We start from the raw sequence: 17,940 nt of genomic DNA, 5'->3' as shown, positions 1-17,940 counted from the left end.
AGAGACACTGGGGCCACAGCATGGGCAGACAGTAACACTGTGGAGAGAGACAGATGGACAGAAAGAGAAAGAGAAAGAAGACAGCAGTGAGAAGCAGATGCTGAGAGGCTAAGCTGGACAGAGGGACGGCGGCTGGTCTGTACTCACTGAACTTTCTGCCTGTTTTCTTGGGCATCTCTGTCATCTTGGAAAGTCGTGCAAAGCCCCTAGTTTGCTAGCATGTGGCTGCTCCAGGCTCAAGACACCAGTGCTGACGGGCCTCCCCCACTCCCCTTCCCCTTTCTCTTGCCCTCTTACTGGCTTCCTCTGTATATTTTTAAACTAGTGAAACTCGCACAGCCCCACCCTCCCACCCTCTCCACAGGGGGCGGGGGCTGGGGCCTCCCCCTGTCCAGCCCCTGAGGGCCTCCTCAGCCAGCAGCAGGGGCAGGGGGCACACCACAAACCCGTGGGACCTGGAAGGCCTGAGGAACAAACCACAGGCTTTGGGAACATAGCTCACTAGGCTGGGGGCCACTGGGGACCTGCCAACAGCTGTCAAGGGCCTGGCCCACAGGATGGGAAGTCGAGGAAACATACCCATGTTTAGGGCAGTTTATTCTAAGCCTCGGTACCCAGGAGATGGAGTAGCAATAATAAAGAAGAGAATGCTGTGGGTAGGCCTGTTGGTTTGAACCATTCAGGCCCAAATTCAACTTTTGATTGGCTATTTTGTCATTGTGTGACACTGTGAGGCTCACCTGCCTGAGCCTCAGTTTCCTTTTGGTGACCAGGATGTGCTAACTTCCCAGTGGCCAGGACACCAAACAGAGCCAGGTATAAAGTCAGTACCTGCTTAGGAATGATTGTTCTTATCTGTGCCAACAGAGGCATGTGAGGACAGGTCTTCTACATCCTTTGGGCAGAGATAGGGAAACTGAGGCACAGAGGAGCAAGGGGATTTCCCCAGGTCACAGAAAGAGTTGGTGGCACACACTGGGTTACAAGTTGTCTTTCCAGTAATATACAGGTTGGTGCTCTGCAAACACAAACATGTATGCATATGTGCATGTGTGCATGTGTGTGTGTGTGCACGGGCTCAGGTGTGTGTGCGTGCGTGTGTGCGTGTGTGTGACACAGAACAAATATAAGGAAATGAAATCTCCATGTACACCTGTAGTTGGAAGTGGGGGTGGGGTGTTCGTTGCACTTGTTGGGTCTGGAGGGTCACAGGTCAAATCTAGTTCTGAATGTGGCCACCTCTGCAGCTGCAGTGACCAAATCTCTACAATAGGGACAGCACAAGACACAGAGCCATCCTCCCAAGACTCTGTTTCTCTTGGTCTTCCTCTCCTCCTTCTGTGCTTAGGATGGGCCACTGGGTTTTTCACTTGCTAACAAGTTCGCTACCACTGAGCCACACCCCCAGCAGTCCAGAGAAGACACTTTTTTATTGTTTTGAGATAAAAATCTGATGTAGCCCAGGCTGACCCCCAATTTGAGATCTTCCCACCTCAGCCTCCAAGTACTGGGGCTACATGTGTGCAGACAGGCCACCTGGTCCCGTAGCCGGTGATCCGGTCTGTGGGGGATGCAATCCAGGACACATGGGTCCTGTCCTGTGTCCTCTATCAAAGTCTTGTCCCCAAAGCCACACCACTCGGATACTGCCGCTCTGACAGCAGTCCTGGGAGCTGATTTCCAGGCCATCTGTGCCCCAGCCTCCTGTCAGGATGATGTTGGCGGAAGACAGGTCAGACTGATTCTCTCCATGCGGTGAAGACGACCCCCAAAGTCCCGAGAGAAAAAGAGACCTAGTCCTGTCAGGTTATGGCAGCAAGGTCCTGCTTTTGTAAGCCTGCAAGGACCGCGTTGCTCAATGGCCGAGGGGGAAGTTAGTTACTTTTCTGTGACAAAACAACATGACCAAGGCAAGCTATAAACATTTATTGGAACATGTGATTGCAGAGGAGACTCCTGGGGTGGTATGGTAGCCCCCCTCCTCTCCAGGTTGTTGTCAGCCGATAGGGAGGAGGAGCCTATAGCCTGAAAAGAGCTGAGGGTCTTCCCAGGCAAAGCATACAACCCTGGGCTCTCTCCTAAGAGGCTATCACAGTGTGAATTGGGCTGATGACCTAGGCTGTGGCATCAGTTGACCAGACCAGTGCCGGCTTTCTGGCGAGACCAGCATCCCAGCTGCTGTGTATCGTGTCTCTCTAGGCCTCGGTTTCCTTATCTATGAAATGGGAATCACAGTAATCCCTAGTTCGTGAGAGCAGTCTCTGCTTGGCACACTGTGGCCCTCAGCGCGTCCTGGCTCCGGGGCTGAAGAGTGGTCACATGGGCCCGAAGTGCAGAGGGCCAAGCAGGCCGTGGTGGATAGGCCAGCACAGGCTATGAGACCTGGGAAGCTGAATTTCAGAGTGTCTGTTGCTATGGCACAGACGCCTCGTCAGGGCTGGGCTTGCCGTTGGCCCAGGCGCCAGGATACTTGCTGGTGTCCCCGGGAGAATGAATGGTGCTCAGTGTGGTGAGGAAGCTGTGCTCAGAGCCCCCTTTGTGTGGCCTCAAGTGTCCGTTGGAAGTGTGGTTAGGGAGACCCGCTGGCTCGTGGCTGTCCTGCAGTCCCTCCACAGCTGGTCCTGGAGGTCCACCCAGTCAGTCCGCTGCTGTAGCCCTGACCACCTACCCAGAGCTCTTACCTTACCTCCTCCAGAGTCAGGGCTTTGGCCTAGGCTTGACCTGCATGCCAGGCCACACATGCCTCTCTCTAGTCCCTTAGTCTTCTGATTCCTTCTAGTCCTTCCAGTGGAGGGTAGCCCATATGCCAGTCCCCACACACAAAGAAAGACAGACAGAAAGAAGGAAGACAGGCAGAAAGAAAGAAAAGAAAAAAGTAAAGAACAGAAAAAGAAAAAAAAGCTGGTCTGTGGTGGCACACACCTTTGATCCACACACAGGAAGCAGAGGTAGGAGGATCTCTGTGAGTTCGAGGCCAGCCTGGTCCACAGAGCGAGTTCCAGGACTGCCAGGACTACACAGAGAAACCCTGTCTCAGAAAAGCAAAACAAAGCAAAACAAAAACAAAAAACCAAAATCAACAGAACAAAAGGCAGTGTAGCAGAGGCCAAGTTTCTTTTCTTTTCTTTTTTTTTTAGAATTTTCTTTTTTTTTTCTTTTTTTTTGGTTTTTTGAGAGAGGGTTTCTCTGTGTAGCCCTGGCTGTCCTGGAACTCACTCTGTAGACCAGGCTGGCCTCAAACTCAGAAATCCACCTGTCTCTGCCTCCCAAGTGCTGGGATTAAAGGTGTGCGCCACTTAGGGAAATTATGTGTGTCAACACAGGGCCAGGCAGAGGCAGCAAGACCAACAGGAGCAGAACCTCCATGGTTGGATGAGGCCCTCAGTATCACAAACCGTTCTCTGTTCTGTATCCCTCAACTAGTGAGCGTACCCACAGCTAACAGCTCGAGTGTTTGCATCTTATGAGCCTGCTTCCACTTCCCCTTCCTAACCCTATCCAGGTTTGGGAGAAGAAAGCAGGGTGCAGATGTCTATAGACTGCTCTGTTGCTGTGAAGAGACACCATGACCAAGGCACCTCTTATGAAAGAAAGCATTTAAGTCTAAGCTTGCTTACAGTTTCAGAAAGCTAGTTTATTAACATCATAGTGGGGAGCATTGCAAGTCCAAGACAGCATGCTGGCACTAGAGCAGTAGCTGAGAGCTACTTCCTGATTTGTAGGTAGCAGTCAGAGGAAGACTGGGCTTGGTTTGGGCTTTTAAAACCTCAAGGCCTGCCCCTAGAGACATACTTCCTCTAACAAGGCCATGCCTGTTCCAATATGGCTACAGCTCCTAATCCTTCTAATCCTTTCAAATAGCTCCACTCTCTGGTGATTAGGCATTCAAACATATCCAGGCCATTTTTTTTTTTTTCAGGCAATGTTTCTCAGTACAGCTCTGGCTTTCCCAAAACTAGCTCTGTAAATCAGGCTGACCTCAAACTCACAAAGATCTGAAGTGGAAACTTAAACTTTCTTTAGAAAGTTGGAGCCAGGCAGTGGTGGCACGTCTTTAATCCAAGCACTTGGGAGGCAGAGGCAGGTGGATTTCTGAGTTCGAGGCCAGCATGGTCTACAGAGTGAGTTCCAGGACAGCCAGGGCTACACAGAGAAACCCTGTCTCGACAAAAAAAAAAAGTGTGCACCACCACCCAGATATGGAGGTTATTCTTATTCAAACCACTATATTAGGTAAGGTCAAAGCTGGAGTTCAGTTAGTAGTACAAACCTTTAATTCTAGCATTCTGGAAGCAGAGGCAAGGAGATCTTTATGAGGTCAAAGTTAGCCTAGAAAAGCACTCTAAAGCTTTTTATTTTTTTATTTTATTTTCTGAGACAGGTTTTTGTTATGTAGATCTGGCTAACCTGGAACTCATTGTATAGACCAGCCTGGTCTCAAACTCACAGAGATTCACCTGTCTCTTCTTCCTGAGTGCTGGGATTAAACGTGTGTGCCAAATCGGGCGGAGGTGGCACACGCCTTTAATCCCAGCACTTGGGAGGCAGAGGCAGGTGGATCTCTGAGTTCGTAGGCCAGCCTGGTCTACAGAGTGAGTTCCAGGACAGCCAGGGCTATACAGAGAAACCCTGTCTCGAAAAACCAAAAAAAAAAAAAGTGTGTGCCATACCTGGCTTTATTTATTTTTTTTCATTTTTTAGACAAGGTCTCACAGAGTCTCTAAACTGTCTTTGAACTTACTCTTTAGCCCAGACAAGCCCTGAACTTTGAACTTTCTTGTTTCAGTTTCTTTAGTAGCTAGGATTCCAGTTGTCTGCCACCAGGCCTGGCTTCTGTAGCTGGTAAGTGGCCATACAAGAGACTCTCTTGAAGGGTGTCATCAGCCAGCCAGTCAGCAGGTGTTGGCAGAGGCAGGGTCACACACTGGGCCTTTGGTGGTTTTGGCAATCCACAGGAAGCAGGCATTATTTGCAGCCAACAAAGCAGTAGCCAAAGTGGATTCGAAACTGCTAATTTCTCTCTGGTTCCTGCCTGGATTTTTCAGTGGTGGGGAACCTGGACTTCAGAACTTGACAGCCTTCCAAAGCCTCCAGATCACCATTGCTTCCCTGGGGAGGGCTGAGGGCCCACTACTCTGAGGAAGTGACTGGAAGATGTCAGGGCTCCTGGTAGGGGCAGAGGTGACATCACAGGAAACCCTGCTAAAGCCTCTCCGCCCACAGGATGCGACTTAGGGACAGCTCGTGAGAAACAGGCACGAGCTACGGCCTAAAAAACATCTGAGAGTAGCATCCACACAAGCCCTGGAAAGACCTCAGCTGTCAGTGCTACTGTCACCTGCCACATCTCCCACGAATACGAGGCAGGTGAGACCATTCCCAAGTTTTGTCATGGTTTCACACTGAGCCCAGATTGGGAGGGGCCTTGACATAGGACTGTTGGGAGTTTATGCCAAACTTAATCTAGTTCAAAGCTAGTGTGGCCACTGACTGGCTGTGTGACCATGGCCCAGTCATCTCACCTCTGAGTGTCAGAGTCCTTATGTACAGTGGAGGGAAGAGCAGTGCCCCCTGTATAACTGATAACAGAAAGAACTCCTGTGCAGGACTAAATGTAGGACTTAGCCACATTCTATCATTGTAATTAATTTAATTACTTTCTCCTTCTTACCCCTGGTCTCCCCCCTTCCCCGCTCTCCCACTTCTTGCTTCAGGTAAGCAGTGTATCCGAGAAGGTGAGCTCTGGGTCACTCCCTGTCATGTGGCTTCATCTCCTAAAGCTCTGGCTCTATGGAGGGTTTTGATGAATATTCCTGGCAGGACCCTTCTTATAGCAGGTTCTCTGAGACACCAGGGTCACCGAAACCAATCTCCTTCCAAGGATCTTCAAGCCCAGACAATGTGGGATAAAACTGGAAAGCACTGCGGGACACAGTGAGACCTAGAGCTGAAGCAAGAGTGATGCCTGGAGTTCATGGGTCAGCCCAGACTACTCAGTGAGCACCAGACCAGCCAAGACCTGTCTCAAGCAAACAAGAGGTGGAAGCAAAGGGAAGCCTGCCGCTGACCCTGGAGAGTGGGGTGGCAACTCTGAAGACAGAAAGGATTGGGAAACTGAAACAGAAGGCAGCTTTCAGGACCACAGCCCAGGAGGTAAACACTGGAGAGATGGGCCATGTCACACTCAGAATTTCAAGACAGTAGAGGAAGACATAACAGACTTCAGACTCCTCTCCCCTCCCCTCTCTCTCCTCTTTCTCTCCCTCTCCCTCTCTCTCTCCCTTTCTCTCTCTCTCTCTCTGTGTGTACGTGTGTGTGTGTTATTGTTGTTGTTTTTCTTGGCTGTCCTGGAACTCGCTCTGTAGACCAGGCTGGCCTCGAACTCAGAGATCCACCTGCCTCTGCCAAGTGCTGGGATTAAAGGAGTGCGCCGCCATCACGGCCCTGCTCACACCCATTGCAAAAGCACACAGGAGTGGCGGTTCAATGTTAACAATTTTTGGGATGATGGACTCAGGACAGACCAGCTTTGGCGCAGCTCTGTGAAGGAAGGTCGTAGACCCATCCTTGCCATCCTGACAACACAGGATCCAGGGTTTAGGCCTGAGCGTTGCCCGCTCGCCGCCCACAGTGTCGCCTCGCCCCCTGGCGGCCGTCAGTTGCCATGTCAACGGCGGGTGGCTGAGACGACCGAGGCGGCAGCGGGGACAGTTTTCCCTTCCCCGTGCCTCAGGCCGCTTCCTCGGCACCTCCTGCCTTCGCCTCACCGGGAGCACACTCCCGGCCCTGGAAGAAGGGCCATTCTGTGTCAGCGGCATTAGGGGGGGGGTAAACTGAGGCACGCAGCAGGGTGCCGCAGGCAGGTGTCTAGTGCAGAGCCCCACCTCCAAAGGCAGAGGAGGGGCTGCGAGCAGTGACGCGCCGAGGGCGGACGCCGGCCTGGGAGCGGGAGGGCGGGAGGCGGCGGCGGCAGGTGCGGCCGCGGAGGGTGGGAGGAGGAGGGAGGGGGCGGGCGGAGGGGGAGGGGATGCCGGGACGGGCACCTCCCCCTTTATAACGCGCCCCCTCCCGGGCTCTCGGGCCGCCTCCTCGTCTGCTCTTCCTATCTCGCCCCCTTGCCCGGCCGCCCCGGGCCGGGCTTGGCTAGGGAGCCTCCGCCCCCAGGCCTTCCCCACCCACCCCCACCCGCCGCCCCGCGCAGCCCGGCGGAGGCGGCGCCGTCGGAGGAGGAGGAGCAGGGCACTGCGGCTGGCCCCGGATCGGGAGCCAGAGCGGCAGCAGCTTCGGCAGCAGCACGGCCCGGGCCAATGCAGCGGGACGCACCGCCGCGAGCCCCAGCCCCAGCGCCACGGCTCCCTGCGCCCCCGATCGGGGCCGCCAACAGCACTGGCGGCGGCGGTGGAGGCGGGGGCAGTGGCGGCGGCGGAGGCTCCTCTGCAGCTCCGGCTCCCCCTGGCCTCCCGGGAACTACAAGTCCCAGGGGGCCTGGCGGCGGGCGGAGACCGGAAGAGGCGGGCTCGGCACCTCGAGGCAGGAAGTGGCCTTGGAGGCGGAAGTGGCGCGGCCGCGGAGGGGCCTGGAGTGTGGCGGGACCGGGAGCGGCGGGAGCTGCGGCTGGGGGCGGCGGCGGCGCGCTGGAGGCGGCCATGGCCAAGCAGTACGACTCAGTGGAATGCCCGTTTTGCGATGAGGTCACCAAGTACGAGAAACTTGCCAAGATCGGCCAAGGCACATTCGGGTAAGATTAGGCCGCGTGGGACCGGGAGCCCAGGACCTGCACTTTTTACAGGGCTGGCGTCCGGTCGCTGAGGGCCTGGGCCGAGGCTGATCCGGAAGCTTCTGTTTTCTTGGTTGTTGCCTGGGCTTGCTAGGCCGCGCCGCAGACGCTCCCGGCCTAACCGAGCCGACTGGCGGGGAGGAGCCTGAGGCCCGTGATGGGGGTTGGGTAGGGTTGCTTGAGAGGAGCTCAGAATGGGAGCGGACACCCTTGGGGGAGGAGTAGGGGCCGAGTAGGAGTAAGAGGAGAGGCTGGGAGAAGGACAGAAAGCACGTGGTGTGGAATAACTGCGGACCGGAGTCCGAGGCCGCACCCCACCGTGTGTCTGGTCTCCCGCTGCTGCTCTTCGCGTGGGGGAGGGGCGGTCCCCGCAGAAATGCCTGATGAGTCCCGTGGGTCTTTCTCTGTGCCTGCAGGGAAGTCTTTAAAGCCAAGCACCGGCAGACCGGCCAGAAGGTGGCTCTGAAGAAAGTGTTGATGGAGAATGAGAAGGAGGGGGTGAGTATGTGGACCACTGGACAGACTTCCTAACCTGTGCTGGATCTTCACACTGCCACTTAAAAGGGTTCTGTGCTGAGATGCCACCTGGCATTTTTCAGTTTTCCGTGTAACAAGAAGTTTGGCTTTCTACTTAGACTTAGAGTTTTGTTTTGGTTTTTTTGTTTTTGGTTTTTTTTTTCCGAGACAGGGTTTCTCTGTATAGCCCCGGCTGTCCTAGAACTCACTCTGTAGACCAGGCTAGCCTCGAACTCAGAAATCCATCTGCCTCTGCCTCCCAAGTGCTGGGATTAAAGGCGTGCGCCACCACCACCACCACCACCACCACCACCACCACCACCCAGCTAGACTTGAGAGTTTTAGTGGCAGAGTTTGGTGGGAGCCACGGGAGGGAGCCCGTTGACTCTAGAAGTTGAATCTTTGCAAACTTTCAGCTTAGCTTAGCGTTTATTTTTGTTTCACATGAAGACTCGCATGAAGAGACAATTTGTGCAGCTAAGCTTAAGGTGATGTTCTGAAGCATGTTGTTCCCATCAGCTTCTGTACAACATTGTGTTTGTGAGGAAAAAGCTATTTGTCTTACTTTGTGTCTATAGGTGTTTTGTTTTCTGGCGTGTCTGTGTACAGCATGCTTGTTCAGTACCTGGGTACCTGAGGAGGCCAGAACGTGTGCTAGGCTGCCTTGGATCATTTGGGACAAGAGTTAAAAAGATCTACCCTGTGGGTGCTGGGAATTGAACCTGGGTCCTCTGGAAGAACAGCCGGTACTGTGGTGTGTGTATGTTTCCCTGAAACAGGGACTCTACAGGAGTTTTGTTTGTTTGATACAGAGTCTCTCTGTAGCTCCAACTGTCCTGGAACTCACTGTTTGGTCCAGGCTGTTCTCAGATGCACAGAAAGTCAACTGCCTGTGCCTCCTGAGTGCTGGAAATGAAGGCCTGGGCCACCATGCATGGCCATAGCCCGTTTCCTTAACCATTCAGTTATCTCCAATCCCAAGAAATTTCTTGATCTTAACCCACAAGTGTTAGTGCCAAAGAGTTTATCCCTTTTTGGGTTGTCTAAAATAAATCCCCAGCCAGGCATAGATGGTTATGATTATAATCCAGCACTTATGAGGCGGAGGAAAAAAGATGATTCACAAACAAGTTCAAAGCCACCATTGTCTAGATGGCAAAATCTGGCTGCTTCTCGAGAAATGTGTGTGTGTTTGCACTTATTTTATATTTTGCAAAGTCTGGCTGCAGGTAAATATATATGTATATATTTATATCCCTACCTTTTGAAGCAGGAGCTCAACTAACCAGGCTGGCCTTGAACTTGGGGCAGTTCTGCTGTCTCTGACTCCTGATCCTGGAATTGGATTCCAGACAGGAACCATCTCACAGAAATGATACTCTCACCTGCCTTTCACCCTCTGTCCCTCAGTGTAGACCACACACCCCATTTCTTCCGTCTGTTGTGCTCTCAATTTTGACCAATTTCTCTCTTTCTCCTCCCTAGTTCCCCATCACAGCCTTGCGGGAAATCAAGATTCTCCAGCTCCTAAAACATGAGAATGTAGTCAACCTAATTGAGATTTGTCGGACCAAAGGTATGTTGCTTGGCTCTTGGGAGAAAATGAAGCTTAAGGCTTTGCTTGCACTCCTAAGGTAGATGTGCTTAAATTGCCTCCTCCTGACTCAGACTTAGCATACAGTTTCCCCATTATTTTGTTTTTTGATTTGAGACAGGGTTTCTCTGTGTGACCCTGGCTGTCCTAGACCTTGTGCCATAGACACAAGTGGGTGGCCTCACTTAGAGTTCACCTGCTTCTGCCTCCTGAGTGCTGGGGTTAAAGGCGTGCACCACCACTTAACCACCCAACTTCTCTGGTCTTTCTTCATTGGAGTTGGGTGTCTATGGGTTGGAGGGCTGGGAGTTGGCTGTGGAAAATGGGGTGGGTACAGGCTTTTTATTTCTTATTTTTTTCCCTGCCCATTCGGCATCAGCTTCACCGTATAATCGCTGCAAGGGCAGCATCTATCTGGTGTTTGACTTCTGTGAGCATGACCTTGCTGGGCTGCTGAGCAATGTCTTAGTCAAGTTCACGTTGTCTGAGATCAAGAGAGTGATGCAGATGCTGCTGAATGGCCTCTACTACATCCACAGGAACAAGGTGAGGGCTGGGGTCTGGAGGGCAGAGGGGCTTCTTCCCTCTTAACTGCTGTGTGGGTGCTGCTCCAGGATACTAGGAAACCTGACTCAGCTCTCATGTGTCCGCCCTGCAGATCCTACACAGGGACATGAAGGCCGCCAACGTGCTCATTACGCGGGATGGGGTGCTAAAGCTGGCAGATTTTGGACTGGCCCGCGCCTTCAGCCTAGCTAAGAATAGCCAGCCCAACCGATACACCAACCGTGTGGTGACATTGTGGTACCGGCCTCCGGAGCTGCTGCTCGGTGAGGACTCCCGAGCGGGCAGAGGGGGGCAGGGGCCGGGTGCCTACCTGGTCACAGCCCCCATTGCCGGGGGCCTCTTGAACCATCAGCTCTGGGACATGGAGTCTCAGGAGGCCCTCAGGCTTAAGGGGCACTCCCGGTACCCTCTTCTTCTCAGGAGAGCGGGACTACGGCCCGCCCATTGACCTTTGGGGTGCTGGGTGCATCATGGCAGAAATGTGGACTCGAAGCCCTATCATGCAGGGTAATACAGAGCAGCACCAGCTTGCCCTCATCAGCCAGCTCTGTGGCTCCATCACTCCAGAGGTACGTAACCAAACTGGGTGTTCTAGGAGGTGCAAGGACCCAGGTCCCTCTGACCAGTAGTGGAGAGTGAGGTCCTTTCCGGAGAGGAAGCTGATTGGTGGAGGCCAGAGGCTAGCTGTTCACGGTCTTATGTGTGCTTACCACTCCTAACCCTGTTGGGTTTATGGGCTCTCTGTTGCCGTGACAGAGCAAGCACCTGAGAAAAACAAAAGCACCAAGATTTGCCTTTGTTCAGAACTCCAGCCCATGGTTGTTCAGCCTTTGCTTTGGTGCAGAGATGCTGCTAAAAGTCATGGCAGAGTCCACTGGAGAGAGGAGGTGTGGTCATGGCAGGGAAGAAGCCAAAGAGCAGGGTCCAGTGTGTAGCTCCAGTGGTGGCCAACTGACTTAACCCCAAAGGCTTCTGCACACATTCAGCATGCCCTTTCAGAGGATGTCTTTTCCCTTTCGGTGACTCCCCTCCTTCCACAAGTTTCTACCACCTCCCAGTAGCGCCACCAGCTGGAAACCAAGCATCAACACAAGCTTCTAGAGACAAAGTTTCATGGTTTTTTGGGGTTTTTTTTTGTTTGTTTGTTTGTTTGTAAGTTGGGAATGTGCCTGAACAGGGGCTGGCACATTTATTCCAGCTGACTTGTGTAAGGTGTCCAGGCACTAGGAGTATGCTACATCCAGTGAAGACATCTGATTCTCTGTGATGGAGGGGAGGTCAGGGAGCCTCTGGGAGACATTTAGAAATCTAGCTGGTGTCTCAGTATTCATCCTCCAACTCCATTCTCTCCTCAACACCTCTCTTAGGTGTGGCCAAATGTAGACAAGTATGAGCTATTTGAAAAGCTGGAACTGGTCAAGGGCCAGAAGCGGAAGGTAAAGGACCGTCTGAAGGCCTACGTTCGCGACCCCTATGCTCTGGACCTCATTGACAAGCTGCTGGTGCTGGACCCTGCACAGCGGATTGACAGTGATGATGCCCTCAACCACGACTTCTTCTGGTCGGACCCCATGCCCTCGGACCTCAAGGGCATGCTGTCTACTCACTTGACGTCTATGTTTGAGTACCTGGCACCGCCACGACGGAAGGGCAGCCAGATCACCCAGCAGTCCACCAACCAGAGCCGAAATCCTGCCACTACCAACCAGACAGAATTTGAACGTGTCTTCTGAGGCTGGTGCTGGCCAGTGTTGTTCTTAGGTTAGGGGTGACTTGCATGGAACATGTGACATGATGGGATGTTTGAGATGTTTCTCCTCCAGTACATATTAACTCTCCCACCCTGGCACTGAGAACAGCTGCCTGAGTGGGTTGGGGTGAGCGTTGGCTGCAAGCCCTGAGGGGCCTGGGGCTATCCTGTCTGCCCTCTCTAGAGGTCTCAGCTGGAGGTCTCAGCATGGACACGAAGTGAGGTGGGAAAGGCTCACCCACTGTGACTTTCTCAGAACTTACATGGTAGGAGGAAGGTACAGGTCCCTCACCATTCCCAGCCCTTCCTCTGGATGAGAATTTGAGGGACAGAGGCACCTCCAAAATGGGCTACTTTTGGTATAGACCTTAGGAGTGTGGGGGCTGGTGTGAACTCTTGTTCCTTTAAAAGGAGAATTTTATTTTGTTTCGTTCAGTTTAGAGATGTTCCTGGATACAATTTGATTGGTTAAATTAAAAGTTGGTTATTTTTTTTCCAGTAAATGGCTACGTTTCCTGTGTTCAGACCTTCCCTTAGCTCTTGTCCTATAGCTAGAAACTAGGGTTTGGTCAGCCAGTTCTTCTGCTTTTTTTTGTTGTTGTTGTTGTTTTGTTTTGTTTTTCAAGACAGGGTTTCTCTGTATAGCCCTGGCTGTCCTGGAACTCACTCTGTAGACCAGGCTGGCCTCGAACTCAGAAATCGCCTGCCTCTGCCTCCCAAGTGCTGGGATTAAAGGTGTGCGCCACCACTGCCCAGCCTTAGCCCTTTATTTTGAGCCAAAGCTTGTCATGTAGCCTAGGATGTCCAGAATTTCGGATCTCCCTGCCTCCTCCTTTAGGGAGCTAGGATTACTGTGTACACCACCATGTACACAGCAATCTTGGTTCTGGAAAACACCCCTCAGCATCTTCCTTCCTTTGTTTATGAGGACATCCGTTGCTGGGTTTACTGCCCAGAATAACTCCATCTTAATTATGTCTCCAGAGACCCTCTCCCCGTAAGGCCATACTCCTAGGGCATGATTGGAGAGGACATCATTTAACCAGGGTATAACAGTCTTTGTGGCTACCAGCAGGTTTCAAATGCTCAGTGACATGAAGACAAAGTAATAGAGCTGTTTTACTTCAGAATATCTTCCCTGAAGTATTCAAGGAATTCAGCCCTTTGCTAGAGATTGGACCCAGAGCTGGTAAAGTGCTCTACCATTGAGCCACGCCCAGTCTTGGTTTGTTGTTACTGACTTCTTCAGAAGCTTCCTGGAAGTCACTTTGTATAATAAATCTATTGTTGGATTCAGTCCTCACCACAGCCCATGTGACTTTCTCCAGTTGCCATTTTCCTGGTCTGTTTTATGGCTGCGAGTTCAGGCTCTAGTAGGTTCCAATTACTCTGATGGAGTAGGTTCTATTAAAAGTGAAGGCCTAGCTGGGCAGTGGTGGCGCACACCTTTAACCCCAGCACTTGGTAGGCAGATGCAGGCGGATTTCTGCGTTCGAGGCCAGCCTGGTCTACAGAGTGAGTTCCAGGACAGCTAGGACTACACAGAGAAACCCTGTCTTGAAAAAACAAAAGTTTTTGTAAAAATCCCTAAAGCAGCTGACTCCACGCCTCTCCCTAGGAAGGAGCTGGGCTTGATTCTGTATCTGACCTTGATGCTCTGCTATAACATGGGTCTTGTTCCCAGCTCCTACACAGTGTCACCCCTGTGTGCCAGTCTGATGCACATTAGACTGAGTCAGAAAGACTAGGGAAGGCCTGGACTCATTTTCTTGATGTTATCTGCAATCCAAGGACTTTGTCATAAGTCCTGATTTTTTTTTTTTTTTTTGACCAATTGATCTGGTAAAACAAGTCCTCTTCTCCAGTAAACTTGAACTGAGGCAAGGTTGCCTCTTTCCCATGTTGCCCGTTTCTTTGTCCTGCTTGCTCAGTTCATCCCTGCCAGGTAGAATTTGGGCCAGATGGGTCCAACTGTAAGGGGAGGTGGGCTGTGACAAGGAGAACTAGAAGAGGCCATGGAGAGCCAGTCTCACCTGGGCAGCAAGGCCAACCCCAGGGCTTGGACATCTCCCAGATATCCCTACCTCCTGCCACCCCCAACCTCCACTGCTGACCTTTATCCCCCATCCGGTTGTTATTTAACTCACAAGGGGGTGCAGCTAGCTAGCTCTGTAGTAGGGACACCAACTAAGACTGGCCAGGAAAGTTACTGGACTGTGCTCAGGATGGAGATGGGCACCTATCAGGTAAAGCCTCCCCTGGTGTAGAGGGTGCGAGGGGCCTGAGGGCTCCCTGCAGTCCTGTTCCAGCTGGACAGAGCTGGCTCAGCCAGAGGCTCAGGTTCTTGGGAGTCATTTGTGCCCTACCCATTAGGGAGCTGAGTGATGAAGAGTGCCAGGTGCCTGCTTGTGTCCTGGCCTGTGGCTGAGAAATTCTGGTGGGAAGCAGCCATGGAGTGGAAGGGCCCACCAGGGAGTGCTTGTGAAGCTACAACTGCATCCTTTCAGGTAGGAGATCCTAAGACCTCATGTTGGCTTGTCTTGCTTTCTTGTGGGTAAATAGGCCTCTAGGGTAGTAGACACTGCAGGCTCTAGAAAAAACGATGTGTCACCAGGAACTCTCCTGAGCAGGTGATGTTAAGAACCCTACTCTGAGCCGGGCAGTGGTGGTGCACACCTTTAATCCCAGCACTTGGGATGCAGAAGCAGGTGGATTTCTGAGTTCGAGGCCAGCCTGATCTACAGAGTGAGTTCCAGGACAGCCAGGGCTACAAAGAGAAACCCTGTCTTAAAAACAAAAAACAAAAAAAACAAAAACCCTACTCTCTATTGGGACTTCCTCAGAAACCCTGCCCACTGTATCACTAGGTGATCTGAACTCTCAAAAGCAAGCTAGTGTCTGTTTTACAGGAGGCAGGTGAGACACCCAGCTCAAGGCCAGATTCCCACCGACTGCCATCTCCTAACAGCATGCTTGGGGCAGGTGGGACAGGAGTCAGATAGGGCCTTGGGCAGAGCCTGGGTTAACACCTTGTCAATTACTAAACCACTCTTTGCTTTAGGCCCTGTTGTCTTCCTTAGGAAATGGGGTTCCAAACACAACCATTCTCAGATGTAATCATAAGGGTTAAATGAGACAGGACATGTGTACTCCTCCCAGAACAGGGCCTTGTCTAGAAAAGACTTGAGGATGTCTGTAGCTCAAGTGATTGCTTGCCTACTATGTACTATAAAACCAGGTGTGGCTCATGCCTGCAATCAAAATGCTGAGGAAATGGAGGTGGGAACTTCTGAAGTTCAAGGTCATCTCCATCCAATCTACAAGATCTTTGCTATTTAGGGAAGCCCAACATACAGATGATAGCTACAGCCAGGTAGTGGTTTTCTGAGTTCCAGGCCAGCCTGGTCTACAGAGTGAGTTCCAGGACAGCCAAGGCCAGACAGAGAAACAAGTGCTGGCTTGGGACCCAGAGATGCTGCAGTACTTTTCTTTCTTCTTTTTCTTTTTTATGTTTTCTTTTTTTAAGATTTATTTATTATTATATGTAACTACACTGTAGCTGTCTTCCAACACATCAGAAGAAGGTGTCAGATCTCATTATGGATGGTTGTGAGCCACCATGTGGTTGCTGGGATTTGAACTCAGGACCTTCGGAAGAGCAGTCAGTGCTCTTAACCGCTGAGCCCATCTATCTCTCCAGCCCCCTTTCCTTCTTCCTTTCTTTTTTTTTTTTTTTTTTGGTTTTTCGAGACAGGGTTTCTCTGTGTAGCCCTGGCTGTCCTAGAACTTACTCTGTAGACCAGGCTCGCCTTAAACTCAGAGATCTGTCTAGCTTTGCCTCCCAAGTGCTGGGATTAAAGATGTGTACTATCCCTTGCTTTCTATGTGCACGTGTGTATCTGTGTGTGCATACATGTATACCTGAGTGTGGTATGTGTATGTGTATGTGATTTTATATGCATATGCAGGAGGCAGCCAGAGCTCTTCTTTCTTCAAAGACTCTGCCTTTAAGACAAGGTCTCTTGTCTCTCACTGAACCTGGAGCTCACTGCTCTGAGAGGCTGGAAGTCAGCCAAGCTCCACCTACCCTCCCGCCTTTGTTTCCCATCCAGGGATTTCATGCCCTGTAGCATGGCCCCAGCTTTTTTCTTGGGTGCTGAAGATCAAACTCAGGCCCCTACAACAAACTCCCTACAGGTTCCTACACTTGTGCAGAGAGCATATCATCCCCACGCCGCCTCCCCAGCCCCTGCCTTCTGCTTTTTCATATATATTCCATTTTCCTCTCTGTTTCCCTCTCCCTTGAAGAGTGCTCTCTCTCTTACGATCTGCTTTCTAGTTTTGTGATCACACACCTGGATTCCACAAGGGAAACAGAACATGCAGTATGAGTCCCTGTGAACTAGCTTAGTTTGCTTTGTATGATTTCCAGTTGCATCTGCTTTCAAAAACAGCCTTGGACTCCTGAAGCTTCTTCCTCCATCTCTCAAGTGCCGCACCATTACAGCTGACTGGAACACTTTTTATTGTTTGTTTGTTTTGAGGCAGGGTCTCACTATGTAGTCCTGGCTGTCTTGGAACTCACTCTGTAGACCAGGCTGGCCTTGAACTCAGAAATCTGCCTGCCTCTACCTCCCAAGTACTATGTGGTCCATCATGACTGCAGCTAACTCTACCTACTTGCCTGGCCCAGAAAAGCATTTCTTTTGAAATGGTAACACAACCACATGGCTTCAAAAATCTCAGCAGCACAAAAGGTTGGCAGGCAAAGGGAATGGTCATGTCAAGTACATCCTGAAATGGGGTCAGTCATGCAAACGTTTGAACAGCCCAGGGCAGAGGGACAGACCAGTGCAAAGTCCCTAGATTCATTTTCTGTGTGACCCCGGGCTGGCTGAGCAACTTCTTGTACCATAGTTTGTGGCTCTCTGTAGTGAGAGTGATCATACTGCTGTCCAGGCTGCTAAAAGGATTAAACTGTTGTGCTAAGTGATCACAAAGTGTGAATGAACATCAGCAAAGGGGCCTGGCTGATGGTCCAAGTTGGAGACATGCAGAGTTGGGAGTTTATCACTCGGGGAATAGAACCCACAAGGACTGAACTGCACTAAAAACAAGAACTTTCAAGGCTCAGAGGATAGGCAGCGAGAGGACTGTCAGATGGACCTACCAGGGAAAACCTGTGGAGGACTGGAGAGCTTGGAATGGATGGGGCTTGTGGCACAGGGACCTAGAGTTAGCTCTGAGTGGCTCCAAGATGGAAAGATGCTCCTCAGCTAGATTGGCCTGGGCTAGCTTGAGCAAGCCTCGCCAATTTCAGAAGGCAGATGTCAAGAGTATAACAATCTAAGATACTGTGGCCACTGGGTTAGAGATCAGGAGGCCATGGATGGTCCTGCCTGTGGCACGGTGACTTTATCACAGGACCTAGGACACCAGTGTGTCAGAGAGGCCTGAGATGACAGCAGAGAGAGCAAGGCCAGCAAAGTGTACCCTTAGGACAGGAAGAAGAGAGAGCCGGAGACAGGAAGCCCAGGAAAGAGCGGGCTTCAGGAGGGCAGGCAGCGCGTTCATCTATATCATTTGCTGCCTGAGATGGGAGCATATGGGCTCCTGAGCACAGGCTAGTTGTTTCCTCCAGTCATTCTAGAAGGCACGGTGGCAGGGCCTAGTTTTCAGCTGATCGTTGGCAGAAGAGGGGAGGCAGTTTTTTCAGTGGTACAGCCATTGGTAATC

At 51.6% G+C, this 17,940-nt stretch overlaps 2 protein-coding genes and 1 long non-coding RNA gene across 3 annotated transcripts in view; 2 read left to right on the top strand and 1 right to left on the bottom strand.

The window, feature by feature from the left end:
* The window catches only part of Sh2d3c (SH2 domain containing 3C), a 36,474-nt gene extending 36,185 nt beyond the window's left edge, over positions 1-289 (bottom strand). The window contains exon 1 of the mRNA XM_031369862.1: positions 148-289. Within this exon, the coding sequence (XP_031225722.1) occupies positions 148-184 (37 nt within the window). The 5' untranslated portion in view covers positions 185-289. The remainder of the gene's footprint in view (positions 1-147) is intronic.
* Positions 290-4,812: 4,523 nt separating this feature from the next.
* Positions 4,813-6,245, top strand: LOC116091920. Its single transcript, XR_004119109.1, has 3 exons — positions 4,813-4,842; positions 5,224-5,367; positions 5,715-6,245. It is a non-coding gene; the product is annotated as an uncharacterized LOC116091920 (long non-coding RNA).
* A 962-nt stretch (positions 6,246-7,207) lies between these two features.
* Cdk9 (cyclin dependent kinase 9) lies at positions 7,208-12,707 on the top strand. Its single transcript, XM_031369861.1, has 7 exons — positions 7,208-7,738; positions 8,194-8,275; positions 9,779-9,869; positions 10,267-10,433; positions 10,546-10,717; positions 10,875-11,023; positions 11,822-12,707. The coding sequence occupies exons 1-7, from the start codon at positions 7,308-7,310 to the stop codon at positions 12,185-12,187; spliced, it is 1,458 nt and encodes a 485-aa protein (XP_031225721.1). The 5' UTR covers positions 7,208-7,307; the 3' UTR covers positions 12,188-12,707.
* The last annotated feature ends 5,233 nt before the right edge of the window (positions 12,708-17,940 follow it).

This window comes from Mastomys coucha, unplaced genomic scaffold (genome assembly GCF_008632895.1).
Source record: "Mastomys coucha isolate ucsf_1 unplaced genomic scaffold, UCSF_Mcou_1 pScaffold15, whole genome shotgun sequence".
Lineage (NCBI taxonomy): Eukaryota > Metazoa > Chordata > Mammalia > Rodentia > Muridae > Mastomys > Mastomys coucha.
This window is presented reverse-complemented; position numbering and strand designations above follow the sequence as displayed.

Coding starts and splice junctions, on each gene's coding strand:
- Cdk9 (XM_031369861.1), top strand. CDS start 7,308: ATGCAGCGGGACGCACCGCCGCGAGCCCCAGCCCCAGCGCCACGGCTC. Junction 7,739..8,193: donor ATCGGCCAAGGCACATTCGG/GTAAGATTAGGC, acceptor CTGTGCCTGCAG/GGAAGTCTTTAAAGCCAAGC. Junction 9,870..10,266: donor TGAGATTTGTCGGACCAAAG/GTATGTTGCTTG, acceptor ATTCGGCATCAG/CTTCACCGTATAATCGCTGC.